General features: G+C 52.6%; 4 protein-coding genes across 7 annotated transcripts in view; 2 read left to right on the top strand and 2 right to left on the bottom strand.

Annotated features, from left to right (window-relative positions):
- Positions 1-53: 53 nt before the first annotated feature.
- PAAF1 (proteasomal ATPase associated factor 1) lies at positions 54-8,877 on the bottom strand. The gene is made up of 12 exons (XM_058825641.1): positions 8,760-8,877; positions 8,645-8,685; positions 8,170-8,273; positions 7,787-7,876; positions 4,347-4,445; positions 3,594-3,744; positions 2,366-2,560; positions 2,129-2,220; positions 1,731-1,846; positions 1,061-1,143; positions 743-825; positions 54-392 (listed from the first exon to the last, which is right to left on the bottom strand). The coding sequence occupies exons 1-12, from the start codon at positions 8,804-8,806 to the stop codon at positions 315-317; spliced, it is 1,179 nt and encodes a 392-aa protein (XP_058681624.1). The 5' UTR covers positions 8,807-8,877; the 3' UTR covers positions 54-314.
- Positions 8,878-8,910: 33 nt separating this feature from the next.
- On the top strand, positions 8,911-9,714 carry LOC131554827 (cytochrome c oxidase assembly factor 4 homolog, mitochondrial). Its single transcript, XM_058800423.1, has 2 exons — positions 8,911-8,967; positions 9,152-9,714. The coding sequence occupies exon 2, from the start codon at positions 9,158-9,160 to the stop codon at positions 9,416-9,418; it is 261 nt and encodes an 86-aa protein (XP_058656406.1). The 5' UTR covers positions 8,911-8,967; positions 9,152-9,157; the 3' UTR covers positions 9,419-9,714.
- Positions 9,715-10,201: 487 nt separating this feature from the next.
- Positions 10,202-16,067, bottom strand: MRPL48 (mitochondrial ribosomal protein L48). Of its 3 annotated transcripts, XM_058800114.1 has the most exons (9): positions 14,358-14,435; positions 13,952-14,004; positions 13,653-13,690; positions 13,275-13,360; positions 12,503-12,675; positions 11,326-11,428; positions 10,766-10,855; positions 10,596-10,671; positions 10,202-10,347 (listed from the first exon to the last, which is right to left on the bottom strand). In XM_058800114.1, exons 1-8 carry the CDS (start codon positions 14,373-14,375, stop codon positions 10,597-10,599), a joined length of 636 nt encoding a protein of 211 aa, XP_058656097.1. In that variant the 5' UTR covers positions 14,376-14,435; the 3' UTR covers positions 10,202-10,347; position 10,596. The 3 variants fall into 3 exon arrangements, with proteins under 3 accessions (XP_058656097.1, XP_058656098.1, XP_058656096.1); XM_058800115.1 differs by lacking the exons at positions 10,202-10,347; positions 14,358-14,435 and adding an exon at positions 15,785-16,067 and having other exon boundaries at positions 10,442-10,671; XM_058800113.1 differs by lacking the exon at positions 10,202-10,347 and having other exon boundaries at positions 10,443-10,671; positions 14,358-14,431.
- Positions 16,068-17,774: 1,707 nt separating this feature from the next.
- RAB6A (RAB6A, member RAS oncogene family) overlaps positions 17,775-23,578 on the top strand; it is a 43,775-nt gene continuing 37,971 nt past the window's right edge. For both annotated transcript variants that reach the window (XM_058824847.1, XM_058824846.1), the window contains exon 1: positions 17,775-18,032. In XM_058824847.1, the coding sequence (XP_058680830.1) occupies positions 17,963-18,032 (70 nt within the window). In that variant the 5' untranslated portion in view covers positions 17,775-17,962. The remainder of the gene's footprint in view (positions 18,033-23,578) is intronic.

The following is a 23,578-nucleotide window of genomic DNA, read 5'->3' on the forward strand; positions in this document are numbered from 1 at the left end:
ATTGCCCTCCAAACTGTGACAGTCACTTGCACTGTACCCCCTCCTCTCCCCTTTTATTTATTAGTTTCCCCCCACTACAAACAGCGTATTTTCAGCACTGGAAATGCAACCACAACATCACTGGAACACAACATCCTCTCTAAATTAAAAATTGATCCCAGTCGTATTGTAGGAAAAAAATATGACCTGTTACAAAAACACTGTATGGAGCCTGGTCATGACAACAGCCTCAAAGCTGTGCACACACATCCCAGGAAAATCAGCTTGGAAGAGCCTTTCCCACGTGTTTCTCCTTTTTTGGCCCCTTCAAACACCTAAAGGTCAGAAAGTTGGTATCTCCTCACTGTCCCATCCCTGCAGCACGTGTAGATTTCCTTCTCCCAGGAAGCCACCTGAAAAAGGGGAAAAAAAAGAAGAGAACAAGATGGGTTAGGCAGAACACATTGCTTTTACCCTCAGGACTCTCCCAGCACCCTTTATCCACACTTTTTATAGCAACAGAGCTGCTTCATCAACTCCACCACTCTAGCCAGGTCCTGCACAACAGAGATAAAGCCAGGGAATTCTGCAGAGGATTTCTTTATGCAAAACATCAGGATTATTCAGGTAGAAAGGACAATGATAAGCTCAGAAGTCAACTGTGTGAAGGAATGTGCTGAGGAGAAAAGCCTGAGGTGAAGGCAGTGCCTCCTGCCTGGCATCAGCTTTCCCTGGCCACCCTCTCCTCAGGGACACTCCCCACCTTGTACACGGGGTCACAGTCAGCCTCAGTGAGATCCAGCACATAATCCAGGTCCTGCTGAACAATGAAGCACGTGCCATCCCCTGCAAGCAAGGCACAGCAATTAGTGGAAGGAGCCAAACTCAATTACAGACCGAAATTGCAGAGGGAAAAGGCTCCAGGGGGTGAGACATTCCTGGGAGGGGTTTTGGAGGGGTATGAGGGATGTGAAGGGTGGAGACCCCAAAGCAAAGGGGCAAGAGCACAACTCACAAAGAGCACAAGGCTCCTTGACTTGATTCCAGGATTTCTAGGGGCACAAGAGAGCCCTGGAATTACCTTGGCTGGCAATGAATCCATCTCTGTACGGGAGCAGGGACAGCACTGGTGCTCCTGACCTGTGGATCACCTGGATTGGAGCACTGGGAAAAGGAGCAGAAACAAGGGATGAGGATTGCTGTGCAGAGCAGCTGTGCCTGTCCCTGGATCCCTGGCAGTGCCCAAAGCCAGGCTGGATGGGGCTTGGAGCAGCCTGGCACAGTGGAAGGTGCCCCTGCCATGGAAAGGGGTGGGAATGGATGAGCTTTGAGGGCCCTTCCAACCCAAACCATCCCAGGACTCTTTCCTATGGACTGAGCTAGCAGGGAACAGCAATAAAACTCCACAGCTCAGTTCCAGCCCTGTGCTGGAATCAGGATCATGGTAAAGATCATGATAAATATGATACCAGGATCCACATGAGGGAAAAGAAATGGGCGGTGTGAGAGTGGGGAATATTGATAAGAAGTTTTCTGCCCAATTCATCTACATGCATGTGCACACAGATTATATAAATATAAAATTATATCAACGTTTTCATAACAATGCAGCACATCCACATAATGCAAGAGGCTCGGGATGCAATGGGATGCACCCTGGGAAGTGGCACTGCCTGGCAGCACCCTCTGCCTCACTCACTTTTCGAGCCAAACACTGCTTGTTTGCCCCAGGCACTCCCTGACTCACTCACTTTGTGTTTCTCACATCCAGCTGGTAGATGTTCCCATCCTGGGTCCCTGCCAGGATGTAGGTGCTTGACAGGAACGTGCAGCAGTTGAAGGCATCAGATCCCATGAAGAGGAACACCTGAGGATTTGGGAACAAACCAAGTGTCAGGCACGTGGGACACCCACGAGAGGAAAGCAGTCATTTATTTAGACAGTACAGCTGCCACTGTTTAATTTTAAATACTGCTTTCCCTGTTCCCAAGTCAAATCCTGAGCAATTCTTACTCCTCACACAAAAATCTGTCCAGGAGGAAGGAGGGAGAGCATCCCTCTATTGCACCAGGCTTTGGCCTCTCCTCCAGTTTAGGTTTAACCTGGCTAAATTCCCCATCCCAGTGCCCTGCCATTCCCAGATCCTTACTGGCTGCCTGCTCTGCAGTCCCACTCCTTGCAGCTTCTTGTCCTCTCGAGCCAGCAGCAGCATTTTCCCTTCGGTGCCCACCTCACGCTCACCTGGCAGAAGGAAGGGCAACAGGTAAGAACACAGCAAACCTTGGGGGGACCAGGGCACAGAGAGCACTCCCAGCCCTTGGGATCCCTGGGGCCAAGGCCAGGCAGCCCGGGCCAGGGAGATGAGGGGTTTAGGGCAAGGCCTTACTGGGAGGGCTCTCAGGGGAGCCCAGGTTGAGGGAGCTGTCAGCAGCGCCCACGGCGATGCCGTTGACGGGCGAGCCGCAGTCGGCGACGGTGCCCAGGCAGGAGGACTGGCCGCAGTCCCAGAGACGGGCGGTGCCATCCCTGGAGCAGGACAGCACGTTCCTGCCCCGATCCACCATGGCAGTGTCCAGGATACCTGTGGGACAGCAAGCACTCTGCTCACACAGACACAAACAGCCATTTCCCCAGCTCACCTCCAGGCCGCCGTCCCCAGTGACGGCAGAGCGACAGTGACAAGCTGTGCTCCCAGGAAAAGGTGCCTGCCCCAGTGACAGCAGTCACACACAGACAAGCTGTGCTCCCAGAAAACCCCACAGCGTGGAGCCACCATCTGGCACAAAGAGATATTACAGATATTACCAATCACATGATCAGCAACACCTGACCTCAGCCCGAGCTGGTGCCACATAAAATTAACCTCTAATCTGGGCAGAAAAGAGCCTGGCACTTTGAAACATTCTCATTTCCACCCTTGCTGTCCAGCTACAGCAACATCCAAAGGGCAGTGTCTGCTGGCACTAAGATCCCTTAACCACTTTATTTTACTGTCAGATTTGGAGCTGAAAAATGGCAGTGGTTTTCTCAGCAGAGAACAGCCAGGTGGTCAGAAGATTTAATTGGCACTTTCCCTACAGAACCTCAAGGGACAGGATGAGCCAAGCAAACAGACTGCAGCAGTTTGGGCTGGAGGAATGACAGTGGCTAAAGTGACCTCAAGAGTGACTGGCAGTGTCACTGTGACCAAGGTTCTGCCACACCATCTGGTTTGGTTAGGGGACATGGCAGCAAAAGCATTTTTAATGCCCACAAACAGATTTTGGAATGGCTTGGGTGGGAAAGGACCTTGACAAGTTCCAACCCCCAAATCATGTAAGAACAATGGCAGGTTCAGCACGAGATGGGTCTTTGAGTTAATCAAGTTCAGGGCAGCCAGACACAGGGTTTATAAACCTCTCAATGAAGCTCAGCACCTCATGAGACAGGGAAAACCAGAGCCTGTACACAGCAATTGGCAGCTCAGGAAGAGAGAATTTGGGGTAGAGTTTGGGGCATTTGATGCCACATTCCAGACATGAAACACAGAGTGCAGCAGGCTGCAGACTGGACATCAGCCTGGAGTGCAAGGCAAGTACACACACAGCACATGAAGCATTTTAAGGGCTCTGTACCTCCTTTGTGACCTTTAAATGTTACTACACAGCTGGCATCTTCTGCTGACCAGATCTTTAGCTGGGCATCCATTCCCCCACTGAGAACCACAAGGCCCGATGGGAAAAACCTGCAACAATTCACATCATACACATGGCCTTCCAGAAGTCTCTGGAAAAACAAAGAACTACATGCTAGTTCCATTGTCATCATCCTTGTGCCGAGCAGTTGTTGAATTACACCCTGGAAAACTTGGCATTCAGGATTAAACCCCAAATCCTCTGGCTCTGCATTGCTGCAAGGGACTGCTCTGAATCTGGGGCAATCAAAGAGGAGACTTTGGGGCTCCCTCTGCCAATTGAGCAGCTAATTACACAGACAAAGATACTACATTTGCTTCTAAATACAAGGTTAAATGTCTTTATCCTCTGCCAAAAATCCTCCACAAGAAGGAGCTTTTCCCTAGGAAGGCCACAAGCCAGGATGTGGCTAATCCAGCACCAAAACCCTTCTCCCCAGCACCCAAATCTTTCTTCCCATGCAGGATAGGGGCTGTCAATGACCTGTTTACTCCTGAGTACCTCTCTGAGCAACACCCTCTTGGGAGAAGCCAACTTTTCCAACAGATTTGACTTAAAGCCTCCAAGATTCAATTTCAATTAGCTTTTCATTAAAAAGCCAGATTGCTCACAGGGTGTGCACAACCTGACAAAAGTCATGGCCTTCAGGAATGTCACAGACAACCCAAAAACATCCAAGCCACACGTTCTTACTCTTATTTCTCCATTTGCAGCCTGCCATATTTTCATGGTCCCATCCGTGCTGGTAGACACTCCGAGTCCTCCACCACTGGAAATGTCAAGGCAGGTAATCTGCAGGAAAGGAAAAGCACCAAGAATTAGCTTTACATAGTTCTGTATAGAAATACTTCTGCTCAAGAGCCTAGTTCTGTACAGGGGGAGACCTGCTAAGTACATTCCCTGCCTATGGCTCTGCAAAGCAAGGAGAAAAAGGAATGCTGTGGCAGAAGCCTGCACAAGCAGCAGGGAGCATGTCCAGGGAAGGTGAACAGAGAGAGAATTCTCTCTCCCAGGCTTTTTCCTAGAGAAGCCCAGAGAGAAGAAGAGAAAACAACTCTTGGCTCTACTTGCTGCTCCTGTTTGCACAGGTGAAAGGCATTAGGAAGATTGGCTAAAGAGAGCTCCTAATTGGATTCAGGTGATAGTTGTTAGCCTGTTGAGTCAAAGCTGTGTCCAAGCTAGCTCAAGACACTCATGGCTTTTTCTTTTGTATTCTTTGTACTATAATATAATATAGTTTTAATAAAACAATTGCTCAGCATTCTAAATCAATAGAATTGATTGGACAGCTTGGACTCTGTGATCTCAAAAGTCTTCTCTGACATTAGGAATTCTGTGGTTCTGTGAGCTGCCCTTGCATTGCTTTTTTAAAATGAAAATTCCAGGCTGTGGGTGGGGACAAAAACCCCACTACAGCGGTAAAACCCATGGACAGGAAAAGAATGCAGACAGGCTCTAGGCAGGACAGGGTTAAGTTCACAGCAGCAGGAGGGGCAGGGCCAGCAGGAGGATGTTCCTGCTCCCGCCTCTGCGTGCGGCGGCGGGAAAAAGTCCCACATTTCCCGCTTCCCTTCCCTCCGGCCGGGTCCCCGCGCTCCGTCCCCGTCCCGCTGCCTTCGTGCTCCGCTTCCCCGCTGCAGCCTCCCGCCGAGCCCAGCGTGGCAACGCTAAATTCGGGAACACCAATCGCAAAGCAGCCATCGTGCGGCACCAGGGGTCGAGATAAGGACAGCTCTGCCCGCAGCGGGTTGGGGACAAGTTTGAGCTGAGTGTCTGGGGCGTTAGGTACCGTCGCTGGTCACGATGTGGCTTGGTCAGCTCTTCGTGGAGTGGTACCTGTGCAGGTTTATATTTTCCTGTGTGGTCCTGATAATGCACTTTAACAGCTTAGAGAGATGGTTCAAGATTCTTTTGTCCGTGGACTTTGTGCTAGTAACCTGTGAGGTTATACACCACCTCCAGGAGACCGTTAATAGTGGTTCCCAGTCCGCGGGGGGAGCAGGGGACGAGTACTTTCACAACCTTTTCACCTCCTTTAACTCCTTTAAGCCTCTTAAAGCACTTTTTGAGCTGCCTCTGAAAACTGAAGAAAGTACATTGTCATTCTGTCTGCTGTGTCTCCCTCTGGTCTACATCACCCTGATGGTCTACTTCATCTTCAGAGTTACAAAAGAGATTTCTGGGAAGATCTTTCAGAGAGTGGATCATGATGAGTGGCACGGAAGGTGGGAGAAAATTGGCCAGGTTCTGAAGGAGTATTCAGCTCCAGTGGTTTGGAAGTTCACCCCTCAACAAATACGGGACCCTGTTAGAGCGGCAGAATACCTGAAAGAGAAACGCTGCCGTGGTTCCAGGGAGGAGCAACTTACTGCACTCTGCTGGGCCCTGGCTACTCTGTATCGGGCACTGCTGGATACCAGCCAGCCCCCTCAGGAGCAAGAGGAGGAGGAAAACAGACCAACAAGCAGCGAGGCCACTCAAACTGCAGCTGCACCACAGGAACAACCCATGCTGGGAGCAGTCGCTCCTGAACAGAACACATCCCACATTGAATTAGTTTCCTTAGTGAGGCACGGAGATGATGAAGAGGAGGAAGAGTCCTCACAAGAAGAGGCGATGAGCGAATCCTACTGTAAGCTGCGGTCAGTGTGGGAACGCTTCAGGCGCCGTGCGGATCAGTCCCTGCTGCTGTGGCTGTACGAGTGCTGGTTTGCAGGGGCCCACGTGGGCGTGTGGCTGGACAGCTCCGAGGCCCAGCAGCTGGGCCGCCTGTCCCGGGACGCTGCCATCGACAGGGGGCTCGGCCGGAGGCCAGGCAGGCACAGCCTGTGGACGCGCCTGGTGGGCAGCGTGAGGGCGGCCTACACCGCCGAGGAGCTGCTGCTGCGGAGGGACAGCTGGAGCAGCAGGCTGGAAGGGGTGCAGTACCTGACAGAGCTATCCGTGGCCGACATACTCTTTGGGAATGCACAGAACAGTCGGTGCCTGGAAGATCTGGACAGCGCCTGCTGCACGTGGGACACGTGGCAGGCGCTGAGGAGGAGCGCGCCGCCGCTCTACGCCGAGGCGCTGTCATCCATCTCCTGGAGCAGCAACCTGAGGGTGCTCGAGTTAAAGGTCTTCATCTGGGACTACAGAGCGAATCCCTGTTCCCATGTGGAAACACAGCCCAGGGAACTGGCAGCCTGCGGTGATGATCCCTGCTCGATATGCCACGAGGAGCTGGGCAGGAGCGCGTGTGAGCTGGAGTGCGGCCACGAATTCCACAGGGAGTGCATCAGGACGTGGCTCCTGGAACATTCCAGCACCTGCCCCATCTGCCGCGAGCCCGCTGTCCTGCCTGCTGTCCAGCCTTACAAAGCCAGGCCTTGCCAAAGATCAGGCATTTAGAAGAGCTCCCAAGGAAAACGCTGAACACACCAAGGTCTTAAAGCATTGATTTCATAAGGCTCAAAGTACAAGTGAAAAAATGGCAGCAGGAGAAGAAAAATCAGAATAAATTAAAAGTCAGGTAAAAAAGCCCCTGGATACCAATGAGAGAGATTGCAAGTCCACTGGTGACAAGGAAAAGCAGTGTAATGGATATAAATACGTATCCTGAGACATTTAGGAGGGACAGCCTTTGATGAAGGGAATGATTCCTGTGCATTTGTGTGTATAGATATGGTTGGGTGGTGTGGGATGTGGGCATGAGTAGATGGGATAGAATGGTGGGTGGGGAACGTCCTAGTTCTGGCCAGGACAGGGTTAATTTTTATACGAGCAGGGAGGAGCACATTTGGGATATTTGGTTGTACATGTTCCTTGTGCTGAGCAGTTCTCTTCCCTGTCCTGTGCATTTGATTATTTAATCCTGTTGCTACTGTTTTTATTCCATTGTTCTTCTCAGTAAATTGTTTTATCTCAACCCCTGAACTTTGTCTTTTGTGCCTCCAATCCCCATTTGCTACAGGGGAAGTGGGGAAGGAGTGAGTGGCTTGTGGTCCAGAGTGTTTCAGTGGGAACACCATCCCTAAACCACAAGTTCCATCTCCACTGCAACCCCAGGCCACCCCCACCACAAGGACACCACAGACAGGGATGTCAGAGTTGCCAGCCACACCCACAGAGTCCCACCCCACAGAGCTACTCACACTTTTCTGATGGATCCTGCAAAAACTTGTGTATGGAGCCAGGAACTTTGTGGACACATTTTCATGAGGACAAGAAATGAGGATGCTTTTCTAGGGGAGGAAAAGTTAAAAAAGGAATTAGAAGTGCTGTTAGTCCTGAAACAGAGGTTGCCAAGGCACAACTGTGGACTGGACCCAGCTGTGGGATTCCAGAGTTTGAAAACTCATGGGAGGGTCAGTGTGGGGCTCATGTCCTCAGGATGCAGGTGGGGTGGCAGGGTCCAGCTCCAGGGCCCTGCACAGCAGGACAGGACTGTGCAGGGCAGGGTGACAGCTTAGGCTGTCAGAGCAGCCCCTTTAGGTACAGGGAATGTCCCCAACCCCTCTCCCCCCAGCCCTGGCACCTTGGTGACTTCCCCGACCACGAATCCCTCGGAGGCCACGATGTCTGGGACGCCGTCGGAGCTGAGCCCGCGCCGGGTGACGCTGCCATACAGGGTGGCCCTCCCTGGGGGACAGCAGCCGTCAGCCCCAGCACCCACAGGGACCCCAATCATCCCCTCCCAACTCAGAGGGACCCCAACCTCCCTCACCCGCAAGGAACTCAGACACCCCCATCCCCTTCTAACCCCCTCAAGATCCCTAAATGACCCCGCGACCTTTAAAATCAAAGGGATCCCCAAACCACCCCAGTCCCTTTAAACTAAGGGACAGCAAGACACCCCAGCAGCCCCATTCCCTGCTAACACACATCCCACCCCTATTCCAAAGGGTCCCCCTATCACCCCCATCCGTTTCTGCTCTTTGAACACCCCTCTCGATCCTCCCTGATCCCGTCTCACCCTCACGCCTCCCTCGAGGCCTCTTCAGGCCACTCACCGGGGCTGCGGCAGCTCAGCCACGCCTCGCCCTCGTCCCTGCTGCAGAGAGAAGGGGCGGTGAGCGGGGCAGGGAGCAGGACAAGGACAGGGACAAAGAAAGGGACCGTTCCCACCTCAGCGCCCGGCTCCAGTCGCTCTGGATCCGCAGCGTCGCCGCCATCTTTGCCGAGGTAATCGCACACTTCCGCCTCCTTGCTTCCCGTCGGCCCCCGCGGGAGCGGAAGGGGGAGAAACCAGCCAATCAGCGAGCGCCGCAGCGGCCGTGCCACATCCCGGAAGCGCCGTGCCGAGCTCCCGCCTTAAAGGGACCGCGCTGAATTGGTACGGGGGCCGCGCCCATGGGTGGGAGGGAGGGGATCATGGAAGGGGCGGGAGATTGCTGGGAATGGGGAGCCTTGGGAGGGGAGGAGGGCGCTGGGCACCCAGAGCTGGTGCCCGGGGGTTGCCGAGAGCTCCCTCCGGGGACCCCCAAGTCACCGGCTCCCGCCGCCCGTCCCGCCCGCAGCGCCCCATGGCGAGGCCGGGGCACGGCTGGAGCGGCGCGGCGGCGGCAAAGCGGGGCTCGGAGGAGGAAGAGGAGGGCGAGGACCCGCTGGACGCCAGGATCGCGCGGAGCGGCTGCCTGGAGCAGCACCGGCAGCTGCAGGAGTGCATGGCCGAGCGGCGGGACTGGCGGCACTGCCAGGAGCAGGTCCGCGCCTTCGGAGCCTGCATGGCCCGGCGGCAGCAGCAGCGGCAGCGCGGCACCGGCCCGGCCCAGCCCTCGGACTGACAGACCCCTCCTCTCCGGCTTGCTTTTTATCCAACTCCTTAAAAACCCAGGTGGAACTGCTGGGAAATAAACCTGGAGTTCGGCAGCCCTCGGCTTGGTGTGTGCCAGTGGGAGAGGGGGGCTGGTTTGGAGCGTACAGCACCGAGCTGTGCCATGGTACCTTCAGGTGGGACATCAGCAGCAATTCCCTCATGGACAGGGTCTTCAACATTTGTAGAGACTGCCCAGAGAGGTTTGGAGTCCCCAAGAATGACTGGACACAGCACTCGGCCCTCTAGGCTGGTGACAAGGTGGGGACTGGGCATAGCTTGGATTCAACGATTCCAGAGGTCTTTGCCAACCAAAATGATTCTGTGGTTGTGGATTTCCAGCCCAAAATGTCCCAATCCAGGAGCATTCACAGCACTCAGGCTGGAACAGCCTTGCCATGAATTTTTACTCCATGTCCTCTGTGCCATCATAAGGCTTTTCCCAGCAGTGATAACCTCACATCCCACAGGATGGGGTTTATCTCCTGGGAAGCCACAGAAATACCAGGAATGGGAGGAATAGGGATGCTCATCTGACCACCACCTGCTGGCCAATAAGCCATGAGAAAGAAAATAAAATTGCTTTTTGCATGGCTTTTGTCAGAAGGAAGGTTCCAGGCCATTTCCCAGGGATGTGGGTGCTGGAATACCAAGAGCTGGGGATGGAAGCACAAGCAACACCTGGACAGCCCCAGTTTGGGGGAAAAGTGTAAATAAATCAATTATTTTCCCTCTTTTCCACAAGCTGGTCTTTAGAAAGGGATAAAAAAAGCCTCCAAACAAACCAACCAGTTTCTGGAACAGTTTCTCTTGGCATCCATCAAATTTGGCTATAACAATTCCTGGGATTGTTGCAGCACAGCAATATTCATGCACAGGGATTTCTGCAGAAATTCCCACCTACCAAAAGCAAAATAGCCAGGAATTAAAAAATAAAAAAGGAAGGAAAGCAAACCCACTTTCCATTGTGCCACATTTTCTCCCAGTACAAACCAGTGAGATATAAACACATTGTTTATTTTTACTGAGACAAGGTGGTTGCCAACAGTGGGAATTCCTCCCAATTCACAGAGTTACCAGGACAGAGCTCATGGAGGCACCCTCTGGAGGCTGGAACAGCCCAGGGATGGCAGCACATTGCTCCTCACCTCAGGACATCTCTGCCAGCAGCTCCTCCAGCTCTGGTCGAGCCTTCAGCCGGCTCTTGAAATCGGCTTCCGTGTGCTGTGGAGGGAGGGAAAGGAAAAGCAGCACAAATCAGGATCACACCAACCCTTCCCTGCTCCCCAAGGGGAAGCACTGGGAAGTGTGGCCATACCTGTTTCATCAGCAGGTGCACCCCCTCAGGCTGGCTGCTCTGGATGACCTCCAGCAGGATGGGAGCAAACGTGGAGCTCAAACCGCGGATCTGAAAGCAGAAATGACAGAGCTGCAGGAGAACAATCCCAGGGGACTCTGGCTTGGAACAGACATTAAAGATTATCCAGTGCCATCCCTGCCATGGGCAGGGACCCTTTCCACTGTCCCAGGTTGTTCCAGCCTGCCCTTGAACGCCCCCAGGAATGGAGCAGCCCCAGCTTCTCTGGGCACCCCGTGCCAGCGCCTCCCCACCCTTCACATATTCCTTGCCAATATCCCATCCATCCCTGGGAGTTTCTGCCCTCACCCATCTCCAAACATGACTCTTCTACCCCTCATACCAATCATTCAGCAGAAAATAGATAACACATCTTCTGCCTGAAACACAGAGCCAGCAAATCCTCCTGGGCTTCTAGTTTAGGAGCAACACTCAGCAGAAAACATAACCAGACTTGTTGCTTCCATTTCCGCCCCAATTTGAGGGGTTTGTGGAGGCCGTGATGGGATCCCAGCTCCTACCTGGACAACCCTCTGGTGGGTGGTAAGGACTGCATCCAGCTGCATCTTGGATCCCCTCTCCTCCAGGAGCAGCACCTCGTTGGTTCTGGTGGGCATGGCGTAGCTGCAGGAGCAGAGGGCAGGGCTTAGCACAGGCAGGACAATTGCAGGGATGAACCCTGTAAATATCCACCCTCCCCAGCACAGAACGGGCAAGCAGATGAACTTTGCAGGGGAGATTAATTATGCAAAGGATGTATCTTGCAAACCAGGTGCTGCCAGAGGCTGGGTGTTCTGCTGGCAGGAGATAAGGAGGAAGCTCTGCCAGCAAAAACCTGGATTAGCACAAAAACCAGCCTGAGAACTTTTACCTTCTGCACAGCTCAAGAAAAGAAACAGTTGTGACTTATTTTGTCTTTTGGGACACAGTAAAATCTGCTGCTGCAATGCACCATTTAAAATATGTTTGCACCTCAGATTTGATGGGAATGTGACTGGGAGTGGACCAGACTCTGCTCAATGCTTAGAGACCTCAGTTTCCTCATCCCCACATCCAAGCTCCATCCTACCACCCACCTTTTCCCCTCAATTCCCTGTCTGAAGGGCAAATCCTTTCTTTCTCTGCACACTGAGGCACCCCAGAAGGCACAAGGGAAAAGCACACACACTTTAGAGAGTCCCCACTGGTTTTATTCCAGAATAAATGAATGCCCTGACATTCCTCAGGCATTACAGCCACAGGGGTGGCTGCTGGAATTCTCCTGCTTTGGAGAACCAGGGTGCTCCTGGAGCATCCTCTCCCCCTAAGCTGAAGCAGCAGGAAGTTCCCCCAGCACCTTCAGGGCTTTCCCAAGCTCATTCCAGATCCAGGCATGCACAGCCTGGATCACAAACCATGAAGGAAAAGCAGCAGCAAATGGCAGCAATTCCCAGCTCTGCACCCACAGGCTCAAAGCCTTTTCCTCAGAGGAAGGAGATGTAACAGGCTTTTTTTCCTTGGAATCTGCTCAAGTCAGTGCCTGAAAAATTCAGTGCTTCTAAATAAAGCATCCAAAATTGTACAGGTAGACAAAAGAAGAGCACAGGGCAGGCGAGAGGCTTGGATTGACACCCAGATGGGAATCCCTCAGGGAGACTGGAGTGTGCCCTGCTGTGCAGGGGCCCTGTTCCAGGGGACAGGGGGACAGACCTCCCCTACCTCTCATTGACCCGGATGCAGAGGCGGTTGCAGAGCCTGTGCACATACTGAGCAAAGTGCTCCACCAGGCACAGGTCATGGCAAGTCATCTGGATGTTGATGTCTCCATACTGGTACTCAGTGCCAGCACTGATCTCCTTCATCTGCACCTTCTCCTTTCTCCTCTTTGGAACCTGCTTTAAAAAGAAAATACAGCAGGATAAAATAAAGAGTATCTGGTTTGAGCAATGCTGGGAATAAAGGCCCAGCTCTTGGGTGGCCTCACACACACTCGTGCTTTGATTAATTTCTCCCAGAGGAAAAAAGGAAGGCGTAAAACCAGTAGAAATAAACCTGCTGTTAATTTCAATTCCTGCCTAAAGGCAGCTGACTTCTTGTTGTTTCCTCCTGCCACAGAAATTGATGTCTTTCCAAATCTCAGGGAGTGTGAAAAGGTTCCACACAAGTGAGAGCTGCTCACCATGTTCAGGTGTGAAACTGAATTATTAGTAAACCTTAAATTGAATTAATTAACATCAGGAGGAGGTTCCTCCCTTCCAAAGCTGGAATGTGCTGGACAAAAGGAAGCATTTCTGCAGTGTGCTGACTGGCTATTTCATAGAATCATGAGTTAGGATTGGAATGAATCTTCAATCTCATCCCATTCCAGCCCCCTGCCATGGGCAGGCACACCTTGCACTATTCCAGGCTTCTCCAAACCCCATCCAGCCTGGCCCTCTGAGATGAGGCACCCAAATGCTTCGGGATGACCTTGGGAAATCCCTCTGCCTACCTCCTTTGGGAGCAGGTACTTAAACCTCCCAATCCCATGGGTGGGGCGGGACCTGTAGGATCTGTGGGGAGCCAGGAGTGCATCACCTGAAAATGAAAGCAGAGCAAACTGTTTCCAGCTGCAATCAAATAGCTACAGGTGCTCTGAGAGCCCCAAATTATGGTCACATAACACCACCTAGTTAGTCAAAAACAGGGCAAAAAAATAAGAAAATGCTGGAAAAAAACAAATAGATGTGGCAGAGCCTGCTCTGGTTATTTAACCAATCCAAAAGTCACTTAAAAATACCCCAAAACAAAACACAAATGTTCCAATGTTTAATATTTATTTGAGGAAAGTGAATTTTTGCCTCAAAACTAGATTGACAACAGACCTTACCTGCAGCACACAGAAGGTTTTCTCTGGCTGTTGCTGCTCTGTAGGAAACAAAATAACAATTAAAAGTCTGTATGAAACAAGGCAATAATTGATAACTCTGACTTCCCTCACTTATAGAAAACATGTGGCCAAATGTCCTTTTGCAAAGGCACAGCCTGATCCTATTAGCAGATTCCCCCTTTTCCCCATCCCTTTCAGCTCCCAGCTCAAAGTCTTACCTCCACTATTAGAGGAGAAGATATGGCAAAAAAAAAAAAAAGGAAACAACTGCAAATTTTTGGTCCTGTATGTTTTCTCACCTGCTGAGGGCCAACATCTGCCTGAGCAACACTCCCTTCTCCGAGCACAGCACCTGCAGAAGTTAAAACACGTCAGGGTGGCAGATCTGCCGGGAATTTTATCCAGGTTACTCCACCTCTAGGACAGGACCCAGGCAAGGGCTGGAGCTGTGTCTGGAGGGGTTTAGGTGGAAACCACCAAGCCAGATCCAGGGCACGATCTCAAGGTCTGGACCCCCTCAGGATTACCCCCACACTTCCTTCCGAAACGAAACCAGGGTCGGATCAGGGCCTCCAACAGCAGTCCCAGGGCCTCCTCAGCTGTCCCAGAGACCAAGGCTACTCCTCCGTTCCCGTTCCTGCCCTCTCCTCTGTCCCCGTGTCCTTCCCCGTTCCCGCTCCCATTCCCCGTGGCCATCCCCGGTACCTTCGGCACCGCCGCCATCTTTCGGCGCCGCGGTCCGTCGGTTAAAGCGTTCCCCCTCAGTGCCTCGGTACTGCCCCATTCAGCTCCCCCAGTCCAGTGGCTCGCTCCCGCGTTCCGCCCACCGAGGCCTCCCGGGAATTTTAATTTTCGGACAGTTCCCCGCTCCGCCCATCGAGAACTCCCGCAGGCAACAACTTTTGGACAACCCGCGGTACTGGCGGGGCCCTGGTGTCCTGAAGGAGGCAGCGGGAAGGACGCGGGGGTGCGGGCAGTAACGGCGGACACCTCGTTCCTGTCTGCCAAAAGGCGGTGGGCAGCGCCGCCACGTGGCAGCGGCTGCACAGTGCACCCTGCCGCGCGCCTATCACCGAGCGTCCCGCCTGTCACGGCCCGCCCCCCGCCCGTCCTCGCACACTGATTGGTTCCCAGCCACGTCCATCAGGGCGCAGCGGCCATGTTGAGTGTGGCATGGCCACGTTGCAAGGCTGAGGGCGGTGCCCGCCCCCGCCCCAGCGCGGTGCGGCGGCCTGGCGGCCATTAGGCTTTTGGTATCGCTTAAAAAAATAAAATTTTTATAATCACGAAATTCTAAGCGTAGGAAGACTGGGCTGGCAGGGACCTCCACTCTGATTTCCCAGTGGGAGAGCAGGTGGGCAGGGGATCTGCCTGGGAGGAGATGGGCCTGTAGTCTTCTGCCCACCGGGCCTGACAGTCTGGAGTTGGCTCAGGGAAACACATCCTGTGTCTCACTGCCTCTTCCACACAAACTTTAATTTCCCACAGGTTCTTTTGCCTGCTCCTGGCTCCCTTGTCTCCAGTGTGGCTCCAGTTCCCCCTTCTTCCATAGCAGGTGCTCACTCGGGAGCCCACACCCCTGAGCCCCCTTCTTGGAGCTGTTCCCTGCCCGCAAGCCGGATTTTGAGTCAGGATTTCCCTCCCTGCTGACTGCTCCAACTGCTCTCAGAGCTCCTCGTGGACTTTCCCCCTCGGCTCATCCACGTGGCAGGTTCATGTCCTGTTCTGTGACCCAGCCCTGTCCTGCATTTCTCAGTGCCTGGAGCTCCGAACACACACTGGACACCCTTGAGGTCCATCTCCTCTGTGCTAGAGGGGACAGAAGGAACGTGAAGGGACAAGCTTTGTGTCTGCACCTGCCCAGCAAATGGAAAGCGCAGAGGACTCCATGGCACCTTTGCTCTTTGCCCCACAGTGCAAGGACATGTGTTCCCAGCTCCGAGCTGTGTTTTCCTGGCGCTCCCAGGACGTGACAGAACTGCCCACGTGGAAGTTTGCCTGCCCTTTGATCCCACCTGGCCTTAAGCACCACAATTAATGAAAGCGACTCCTAATTCCCTCCCCTCCAGTTCCGTGTGCCCCTGGAGTGGGACTGCACCCCTTAATTCCCTCTGCCCCTCCTGGGGACTCACCTTGGTTCCACCCCCAAAACGTGGCTGAGTGCGGGGCAGGGCAGGAACAGATGGCAGGGATTGCTGCTGTCCTCTGTGTCTCCATGAGAAACAAGTCCACCTCTCCTGCAGTGAGGAATGTCTCTGCCATCCATCATAGGTGGGTACATTTTAAGGCCAAAAGGGACTGCTAAATCAGGGAATTCACTCTCCTGCAAGTCACACTCGATTGGTTTCCAGTGACTTATGGCCCTATGGAATGGATCACGCCTCTCCCTGTGAAAGCATCTTTTTCACAAGGGCTCCTCTCCATTTTCCCTGGATACAAAGATAGTGCTGCTCTTGGCAGCTTGTTCTGGTGGCTGAGCATCCTCTCTGTTAGGATACAGTCCTTATTTCCAGCTGCCTTTCTTTTGCATCATTTCACATCCCTGTTGCAGGAGCACAGCTTCCAAACCTGTTGTTATCAAATTCCTAGAGACCTTTACCTTCTGCCTCCACAGCTCTCAGGCTGCATATCTCCATCACATCAGGGGCACAGATTTCTGCTTGTTGCTGCCTCTCAGACAGAGCTCCTTGCAGGCTGTCCCTGCCTGGCCAAGCCCAGCCCCTTTTATCCCAGTTACCTTCACTGGCCACAGCTGCAGCCCAATGAAGGACATCACAGCTGCAGCCCATCAAGAACAACTGGGGCTTATCAGGGCAAGGCCTAGACACAGATATTCAAATACAATACAGATATGCAAATACAATACAGATATTTTACTGGGACTCCTACTATGCAAACCTTTTTGTGACATTTACATGGAGAAGTTGAGGGGACTCGATGACTTCTTTTTCCTGCACCACACTTAAATACTCCAGGAAGCTCTTTCTCCTTTCTAAGGGTTCTCATGCCTTGCCTCCACTTCTTTTCAGACTCATCCAATGATGAAAACAATCAAGAAGTGTTCAAACAGACCTCAGAAGAAAACCTCTGTTTCACGTGTCTCCTCCTCTGCCTTCAGCTGTTGTTTTCCCTGGGACTCATGGGAAAGATCCTGGAATGAACCCTGACACAAAAACAAGGACAATGTCTGTATTTAAAATTTGACATCATGTCAGGCCACGCTGGATTCCCTTTTTTCAGCCACACAACCAGTGTGGAAGCACTCCCAGATGACAAGTGCAGAGCTGGATGGGAGATTCTGCTCATATCTATTAAAACTTGCTTAAATTTAATCACCGGATTAAAGACACATCTTCCTCTTTTAGTTCTCTGGTACTCCAAGGCCTGGGTGAAAAAAGCCCAGCCCTTGGTGAAGCAGTTCATCACATTGAGGGAATATAAATTAAATGATCAAAAATAGAAAGGCTTTCAAAACTAAACACGTAGCAGATGCCTTTTCCCTGGCTATCAGAGCAGAGATGCTCTGGAACAATCACCCACCCAAGGTTTAAACAGGAGGGGTGAGGATGCGCCTGGAAACCTCCTAAAACACCGAACTTTGAGGGCAGAGTGGAGGAAAATGGGCAAAAACTAGTGAAAGGCAAAGCGGGCCCCTCCAGCAAAAGGTGGAGGGCCCTGAGCCACTGTCAAAGGATGACAGTGCGGATCACTGGGAAATATCGCCTTGCTCTGAGGGACCTGCTCCCCAGAGATCTCCTCTGAAAGGAGAATCTGTGCCAGGGTAGGATTTTAAGCCTTTGCTTTTAAGGACTTTGCTGGTTGTCCCCTCACGCCCGTGCGGGCCGGGAACACCTTGCAGCCCTTACCCGGGCGCTGAGGACGTGAGGGCGGCGAGGCCCTGGCACTGCCCAGAGCAGCCCCTGGATCCCTGGCAGTGCCCAAGCACAGGGCTTGCAGCAGCCTGTGCCGGAGGAAGGTGTCCCTGCCCCCGGCAGCGGTGGCACTGGCTGATTCTCCCCGTCCCTCCCAGCCCGAACCATTCCCGGCCCGTAGCCGAGGGAAGCGCCCACAGCGCCTGCGCGGGGCGGGCAGAGCGCCGGCTCCGGGAGCGCGGGGGGGCGAGCGGCGGCACCGACACCGGCACCGACACCGACACCGATCACCGGCACCTCACCGGGGCTCGCAGCCTCCGCCGGCCAGGAGCAGGACGAGGAGAAGCGGCAGGAGGAGGCGGAGGCGGAGAGAAGCGGTCGCGGGTGCCGCCGCGGGGAGCGGAGCGAGCGCGGGGCGGCGGCGGCGGCTCCTCCATCATGTCGTCGGGCGGGGACTTCGGGAACCCGCTGCGGAAATTCAAGCTGGTGTTCCTGGGCGAGCAGAGCGGTGAGTCACCGCCCGCCGAGGGCCGGGACCCCAAAACGACACTGGCTGCCCTCGGGGGGGCACGAAGGGACCCCCTCCTCATCCTCCCCGACATCCTCAGGAGCGGCTCTGACACCCACCCTCCCTCATGGGGTCTGGTGGGATCCCCTTCCTCACCCTTCCTGACATCCACCCTCCCTCATGGGGTCTGGTGGGATCCCCTTCCTCACCCTTCCTGAAACCCACCCTCCCTCATGGGGTCTGGTGGGATCCCCTTCCTCACCCTTCCTGACATCCACCCTCCCTCATGGGGTCTGGTGGGATCCCCTTCCTCACCCTTCCTGACATCCACCCTCCCTCATGGGGTCTGGTGGGATCCCCTTGCTCACCCTTCCTGACACCCACCTACCCTTCATGGGGTGTGATGGGATCCCCCTCCTCCTTGTCCCCTACACCCATCCACCCTCATGGGGTCTGATGGGATCCCGTTCCTCACCCTTATGGGGTGTGATGGGATCCCCCTCCTCATTCTCCCTGACACCCACCCACCCTGATGGGGTCTGATGGGATCCCCCTCCTCACCCTTCCCGACACCCACCCACCCTTTTGGGGTCTGATGGGATCCCCCTCTTCAGGACACCCATCCCTGTCATGAGATCCCTGACACCCACCCACCCTGGTGGGGCTCCGTGGGGTTCAGCTCCGCTTTAACCCCCCCACCCAGCAAAGCCCGTCTGCAGGAGCAGTTGCTGATTCATTGGGTCCTGCTCCTCTCGTTTTTGGGGGGCAGGAGTCTCAATCCGCAGCGTTTGCTGTGGAAATCCAGCGTTTTTCCATAATGGAGTTATGTCTTGGCAGAGCGACGCTCTGAATATTTAATTCAGTCAATGAGGTTTTCTTCCCTGTCTTTGTAATGAAAAAAAAAAAAAAAAAGCCCAACCTAAACAATGTCTCCTCCTTCCTCAGCGGAAGGCCTCAATACTGCATTCCAAATTTTTCCCTTGGAAGAGTTTTCTGAAAAAAAAAGCAAAAAAATAGCTCCTTTATGAGATGCTTTGTGCAATTCTGGGTAGGTACTGTGAGATCTATGACATAATGAATAGGTGCAAAATATTTTCTGTCTTGGGGTGGGGTATTTGCTCCCTCAGCCACCTTTGGTCTGTGTGGTAGGAGATGATGAAATACTGGTTGGTTTAATTTTTTGGCTAAATTAGTTGTATCTTGGTGTTTCCTCACTTAGATGATGTTAAGGCTGCGGTTGAAATTATTTACCTGTGTGCTGGCAATTTCCTTTAGTCTGTTCCTTGAATCATTCCCTTTTTATTTTGTGTTTTTGGGGTTGAAACAGCTCTTCTCATATCAGGGATTTGGGGAGCACGAGTGCAACTTGATTATTTATTATTTTTTGGGTAAGTCACCTGATCTGCTTGGTAAGGTGTTATTTGGCCAGCCATTTTATGAGGATTTTGGATGAGGGTCATGTGTAGAAAATGCTGGGGGGTTTTTTTGTTGGTATTTTTCCCAGGTATTTGATAACAGGAATCTGAAATATTTACAAAGGGCTGTGATGATTTCTGAGCTTCAGTATCACGAGGCTTTTCAAATCCATCCTTGGAAGGTTGTGGCACCCGGTGCAGACCTTAAACCTCAGCAGCTCTTCCTTCACACGTGGATTTCTTGTCTGCTCTAGCAGACATAATGTCAGATATCTGCTTCCTCTAGGAATTTTTTTCTTTTCCCTCTCAGCTAAAAGCTAATGTGTTTTTATACTGGAAGGTTTTAAATAATTCCCAGTCACAGCACCAAGCCCAGGGAGGAGAGGAGGGATTCTGTGGGTACGGCCCAGCGAAATGCTCCTGGCCGAGCAGTCCCAGCCGTGCCTGTGCTGCCGGGGCTGGGGCTGGGGGCTGCCCGGGAGCTGCCTGGAGCGCAGGCAGGGCTGGCAGCTGCAGGGTGGGCTCCAGCCCTGCCCCTGCCTTTGTCTGGGCTGACTCGGTGCCAGCTCGCTCCTGGCCGCGCATCCCGCGGGTGCTGCAGCGTGGGCACGCTCCAGCACGGCTCCCTGAGCCTGCCTCCCTGGGACACGGCCCTTCCTCCCGGAGCGAAGCTCTTCACAGGTCTCTGTCATGATGTCATTCCCTGTAATCTTTTTATTTTTTTATTTCTTTAACTGCCCGGAGGATGCGGAGCTGTCCTGGAGGAACAGACGCCCTCGTGACGTTTGGAGAAATCTGCGGGAGAATCTGGTGTTGCAGGAAGGGAGCTGGAGTGGGCTGTGCTCACACCTTGCTGTTCTTTGTCTGGAGGGTTAAGGGAGATGCAGAAATAAAAGTTTTTTAGCATAGCAGCTTTGCTAACCCAGGAGATCTTTGTACAGCTGTTGCGCTGGATTGCAGCATTTGCTTCCTGTTCAGATGAAAGGTTCTGTGCCCTGTTGGAAGGCCATAATTAGAGATATGCTCTGGCTGCTGGTGGCAGGCTGAGGGCTCTGCCTCCACTTACATCCAGGGCCTTCAGGATGACAAATGAAATGGTACAAAGGGCTGTGATGGCCATTAGCTGCCTCAGCATCCAGAGCTGTGCTGGCTGTACACGGCCTCGCCAATAGACGAGTGTCTCATGGCTGAGGAAATCTGAGCTGCAGCTCCTTGCTGGGCAGCCTTTGCGGCCCTTCCGTGGCAGGTCTAGAAGCATCCCTGGGTGTTTTATTTCCGTGTGAGGGTGGGATTGCCCATGGATGCAGTGTGAGGGTTGCTCTCCTCTCCTCAGCCATGTTGTGGGAGTTCGGTGCCGTATCCTCAGCGTTCGCACGGACTGCAGTGCCTCTGCCTCGTGCCCTTCAGCACCACTGCAGGTGCTCTTTCCCCTGCTAAGATGCTGATTTTCCCTGCTCCTCAGTCCCCCAGATCTCCTTGTCCCTGGGGCCTGTGTCCCCCACGCCCCTCCCAGGCCCAGCTGGGGACTTGCTGCGTGTGCTGGGGGTGCATCACGAGCCTGCAGCATCATCCCTGCCCAGCCAGAAGAATCCTCTCCTCTCCTCCCATCCCTGTTTTTATTAACTTCTACAGGGATACGGCATTGGCTGGCTAGGAGAAGGCAACTTCACCAGCACTCTCCTTAATTGAATTACTTTTCTCAATGATTGAAGATTATACAGAGTTTAGCAGTTTTAAATATGCTAATCTTTGCTAAAAAGGCAGGGAGAGCTCTCAGTGCTGAGGGATTAGATAGAGCTATTGTGTGTGAGGAAGTATGTTTCTTACTGCCTTTGATCTGGTTTTATCAGGTGGTTTTCATCAGTCCTAATACCTCAAGTTTAAGGAATTCTGATTTCTGGGTCACGTCAGGGAGTGGACGCTTCACCTACATTGGGGTGGCTCGCAATAAATATGACACATATTCAAATATTAATAACCTCCTTGGTTCTGCTCTGCATAGGAACACCTCTACTTGTTAATAAATGGATTTTTTTTGATTGAGTGGGCAGAAGTGAATGCTGGGGCACTGCAACAGAAATATTTGTTTGTCACGTGAGTTTCTGCTGCAGCTTTCATTGGCAAGCAGGTCTGAAGGGCACCAACGTGTGCAGAAAGCACAAGAACTCCCAGCTGTCTCTCTGTGCCAGCATTTCTGCAGAAGCTCTTGAAGGAAATTAGAACCAGTTGCATTTGGGTTTTTTTAAATCAGGAGCTGAGATTTTTAATATTGAAACGCAGTGATAAGTGCAGTGTAATAACTTTGGAGATATAACAGTTTGGAAAGCACTAATGAGCTGTTCTGTTGCATAACGCTGTTGGTACAGGCACTGCTGAGCAGTGTGATGTGGCTCATTAGATAACTGGGGAGCTGCAGGTGCTCTGTGTGTGACATGGGGCTGCTGTGGCACTGCTCACAGCAGGCACACGCTCCTCCCTGTGCTGCCTAAAACTGCCTTGTTTTAAGGGATTCTCAGTTTCACAAGCTCCAGAGGGCTGTTACCTTGTGGCACTGGTGGTTTAAAGGCTTTTCCCCTCCCCTCCGGGTAATTTCCCAACCCTGTGGTTTTCCTGTGGCTGGGCCTTCAGATATTTGGGGTTCTCTTTGGACTCTCTGAATTTTCCATGAGTCTCTAAACTTGGGCTTCACATCTGGAAGTGGAACATCAGCAGTGCATCCCAAGAAAGGGGGAGTCAGGCAGGAACACCAGGAGGGCTGCATGGATGAACAAGGAACTCCTGGAGAAGCTCAAACGCAGAATAGAAGCCTGGGAGGGTGGAAGTGGGGGCAGGTTGCACAGAAATTGTCTGAGCAGCCAGAGATCAGGTTAGGAAACCCAAAGCCCTGATAGAACTAAACCTGGCCAGTCATCAGGGGCAGCAAGAAAAGCTTCTGTGGCAATAAAGGAAAAGTGTGGGGTCTCTCCAGAAGGGCACAGGAGACCTGGTTACCCCAGGAGAAGGCTGAGGCGCTCAGTGACTTCCTTGGCCTCAGTTTTCACCTGTGTTCCTCAGGGCTCGGCCATGGGATCAGCCCTGTTGAACATCTGCATTGGTGACAGGTCCCTTCCCACCCAAACTGTTCTGGGATTCTTTCACAGTGCAGTGTGCTTGGTGTCTGATCCTTCAAGATCTTGAGCTCCACCATTTCTCTTCTTCTCCATCGCTGAAAAATCCCTCTCTACAGCAACGTGGGGAAGGAGCACAGAGAAAAAGACTTCAGTGTTTTGTGGTGCCTGTTCTCACGGTGCCTTTTGATCCCTGGCTATTTGTGGAATCCTCTGAAGGAGCTGTGTCTGTTCTTGAAAGGAGGAGTAGCTGTGCCTTGCTGAACTCTGCTGTGCTTTTCTCTCTCTGCATCTCAGAAATAATCTGTGAGTTGGAAGGAAAATGATCATCTTTTCCCTTGATGTGCCATAATGGATTTTCTATCTGCAGCCCTTGGGGTGCTGGTGGTACCTGGCACGGGAGCCAGGCTCTGCAGAGCAGATGCCTCAAAGCTTTTGCTGGAGCTGGAAGTGGGACTAATGGAGAAACAAAGGCAGGGAAGCTCATCTGAGCCCACCTTAGCAGATGATGTGGCATTTGGGAATTACCAGAGCCCACAGCCATTTTTCTCAGCTTCAGTGATGGTTAAAAATCTGTCTTCTGCAATCAGTCTGTGAGGAAAGAGCTGCCTTTTAGTTACCTGCTAATTTAGTCCAGATGTTTCAAGGCATTTAGTTGTTCTCATGCGTGCACAAGTACCTGTTGTGCACACTAATGGTTATAAAACCACAAGCCAACCAAGCAAAACAAGCCAGCTAAACCCTTCAGTGCTTTGAAACGTGGCTCAGGAAAACCCACACATTTCTGCCTCAACATGAACACCATCAGACTTTTCAAGTCAACCTCCAGAATTTACCTGTGAGGCCTGTAAGAACAGTAACCTTGTGATACACGGGTGTTTCTGAACAGGTGTGGAAATGCTGATCCATCTCTGCCAGTTTGGAGCAGGGAAAAGACCTCTGGGATCATGGGGTGATCAAGGACTTGATGATCTTGGAGGTCTTTTCCAACCTACAAGCACTGCTTTGAAAATTAACAGATGTC

Source organism: Ammospiza caudacuta, chromosome 2 (genome assembly GCF_027887145.1).
Source record: "Ammospiza caudacuta isolate bAmmCau1 chromosome 2, bAmmCau1.pri, whole genome shotgun sequence".
NCBI classification, from domain to species: Eukaryota; Metazoa; Chordata; class Aves; order Passeriformes; family Passerellidae; genus Ammospiza; species Ammospiza caudacuta.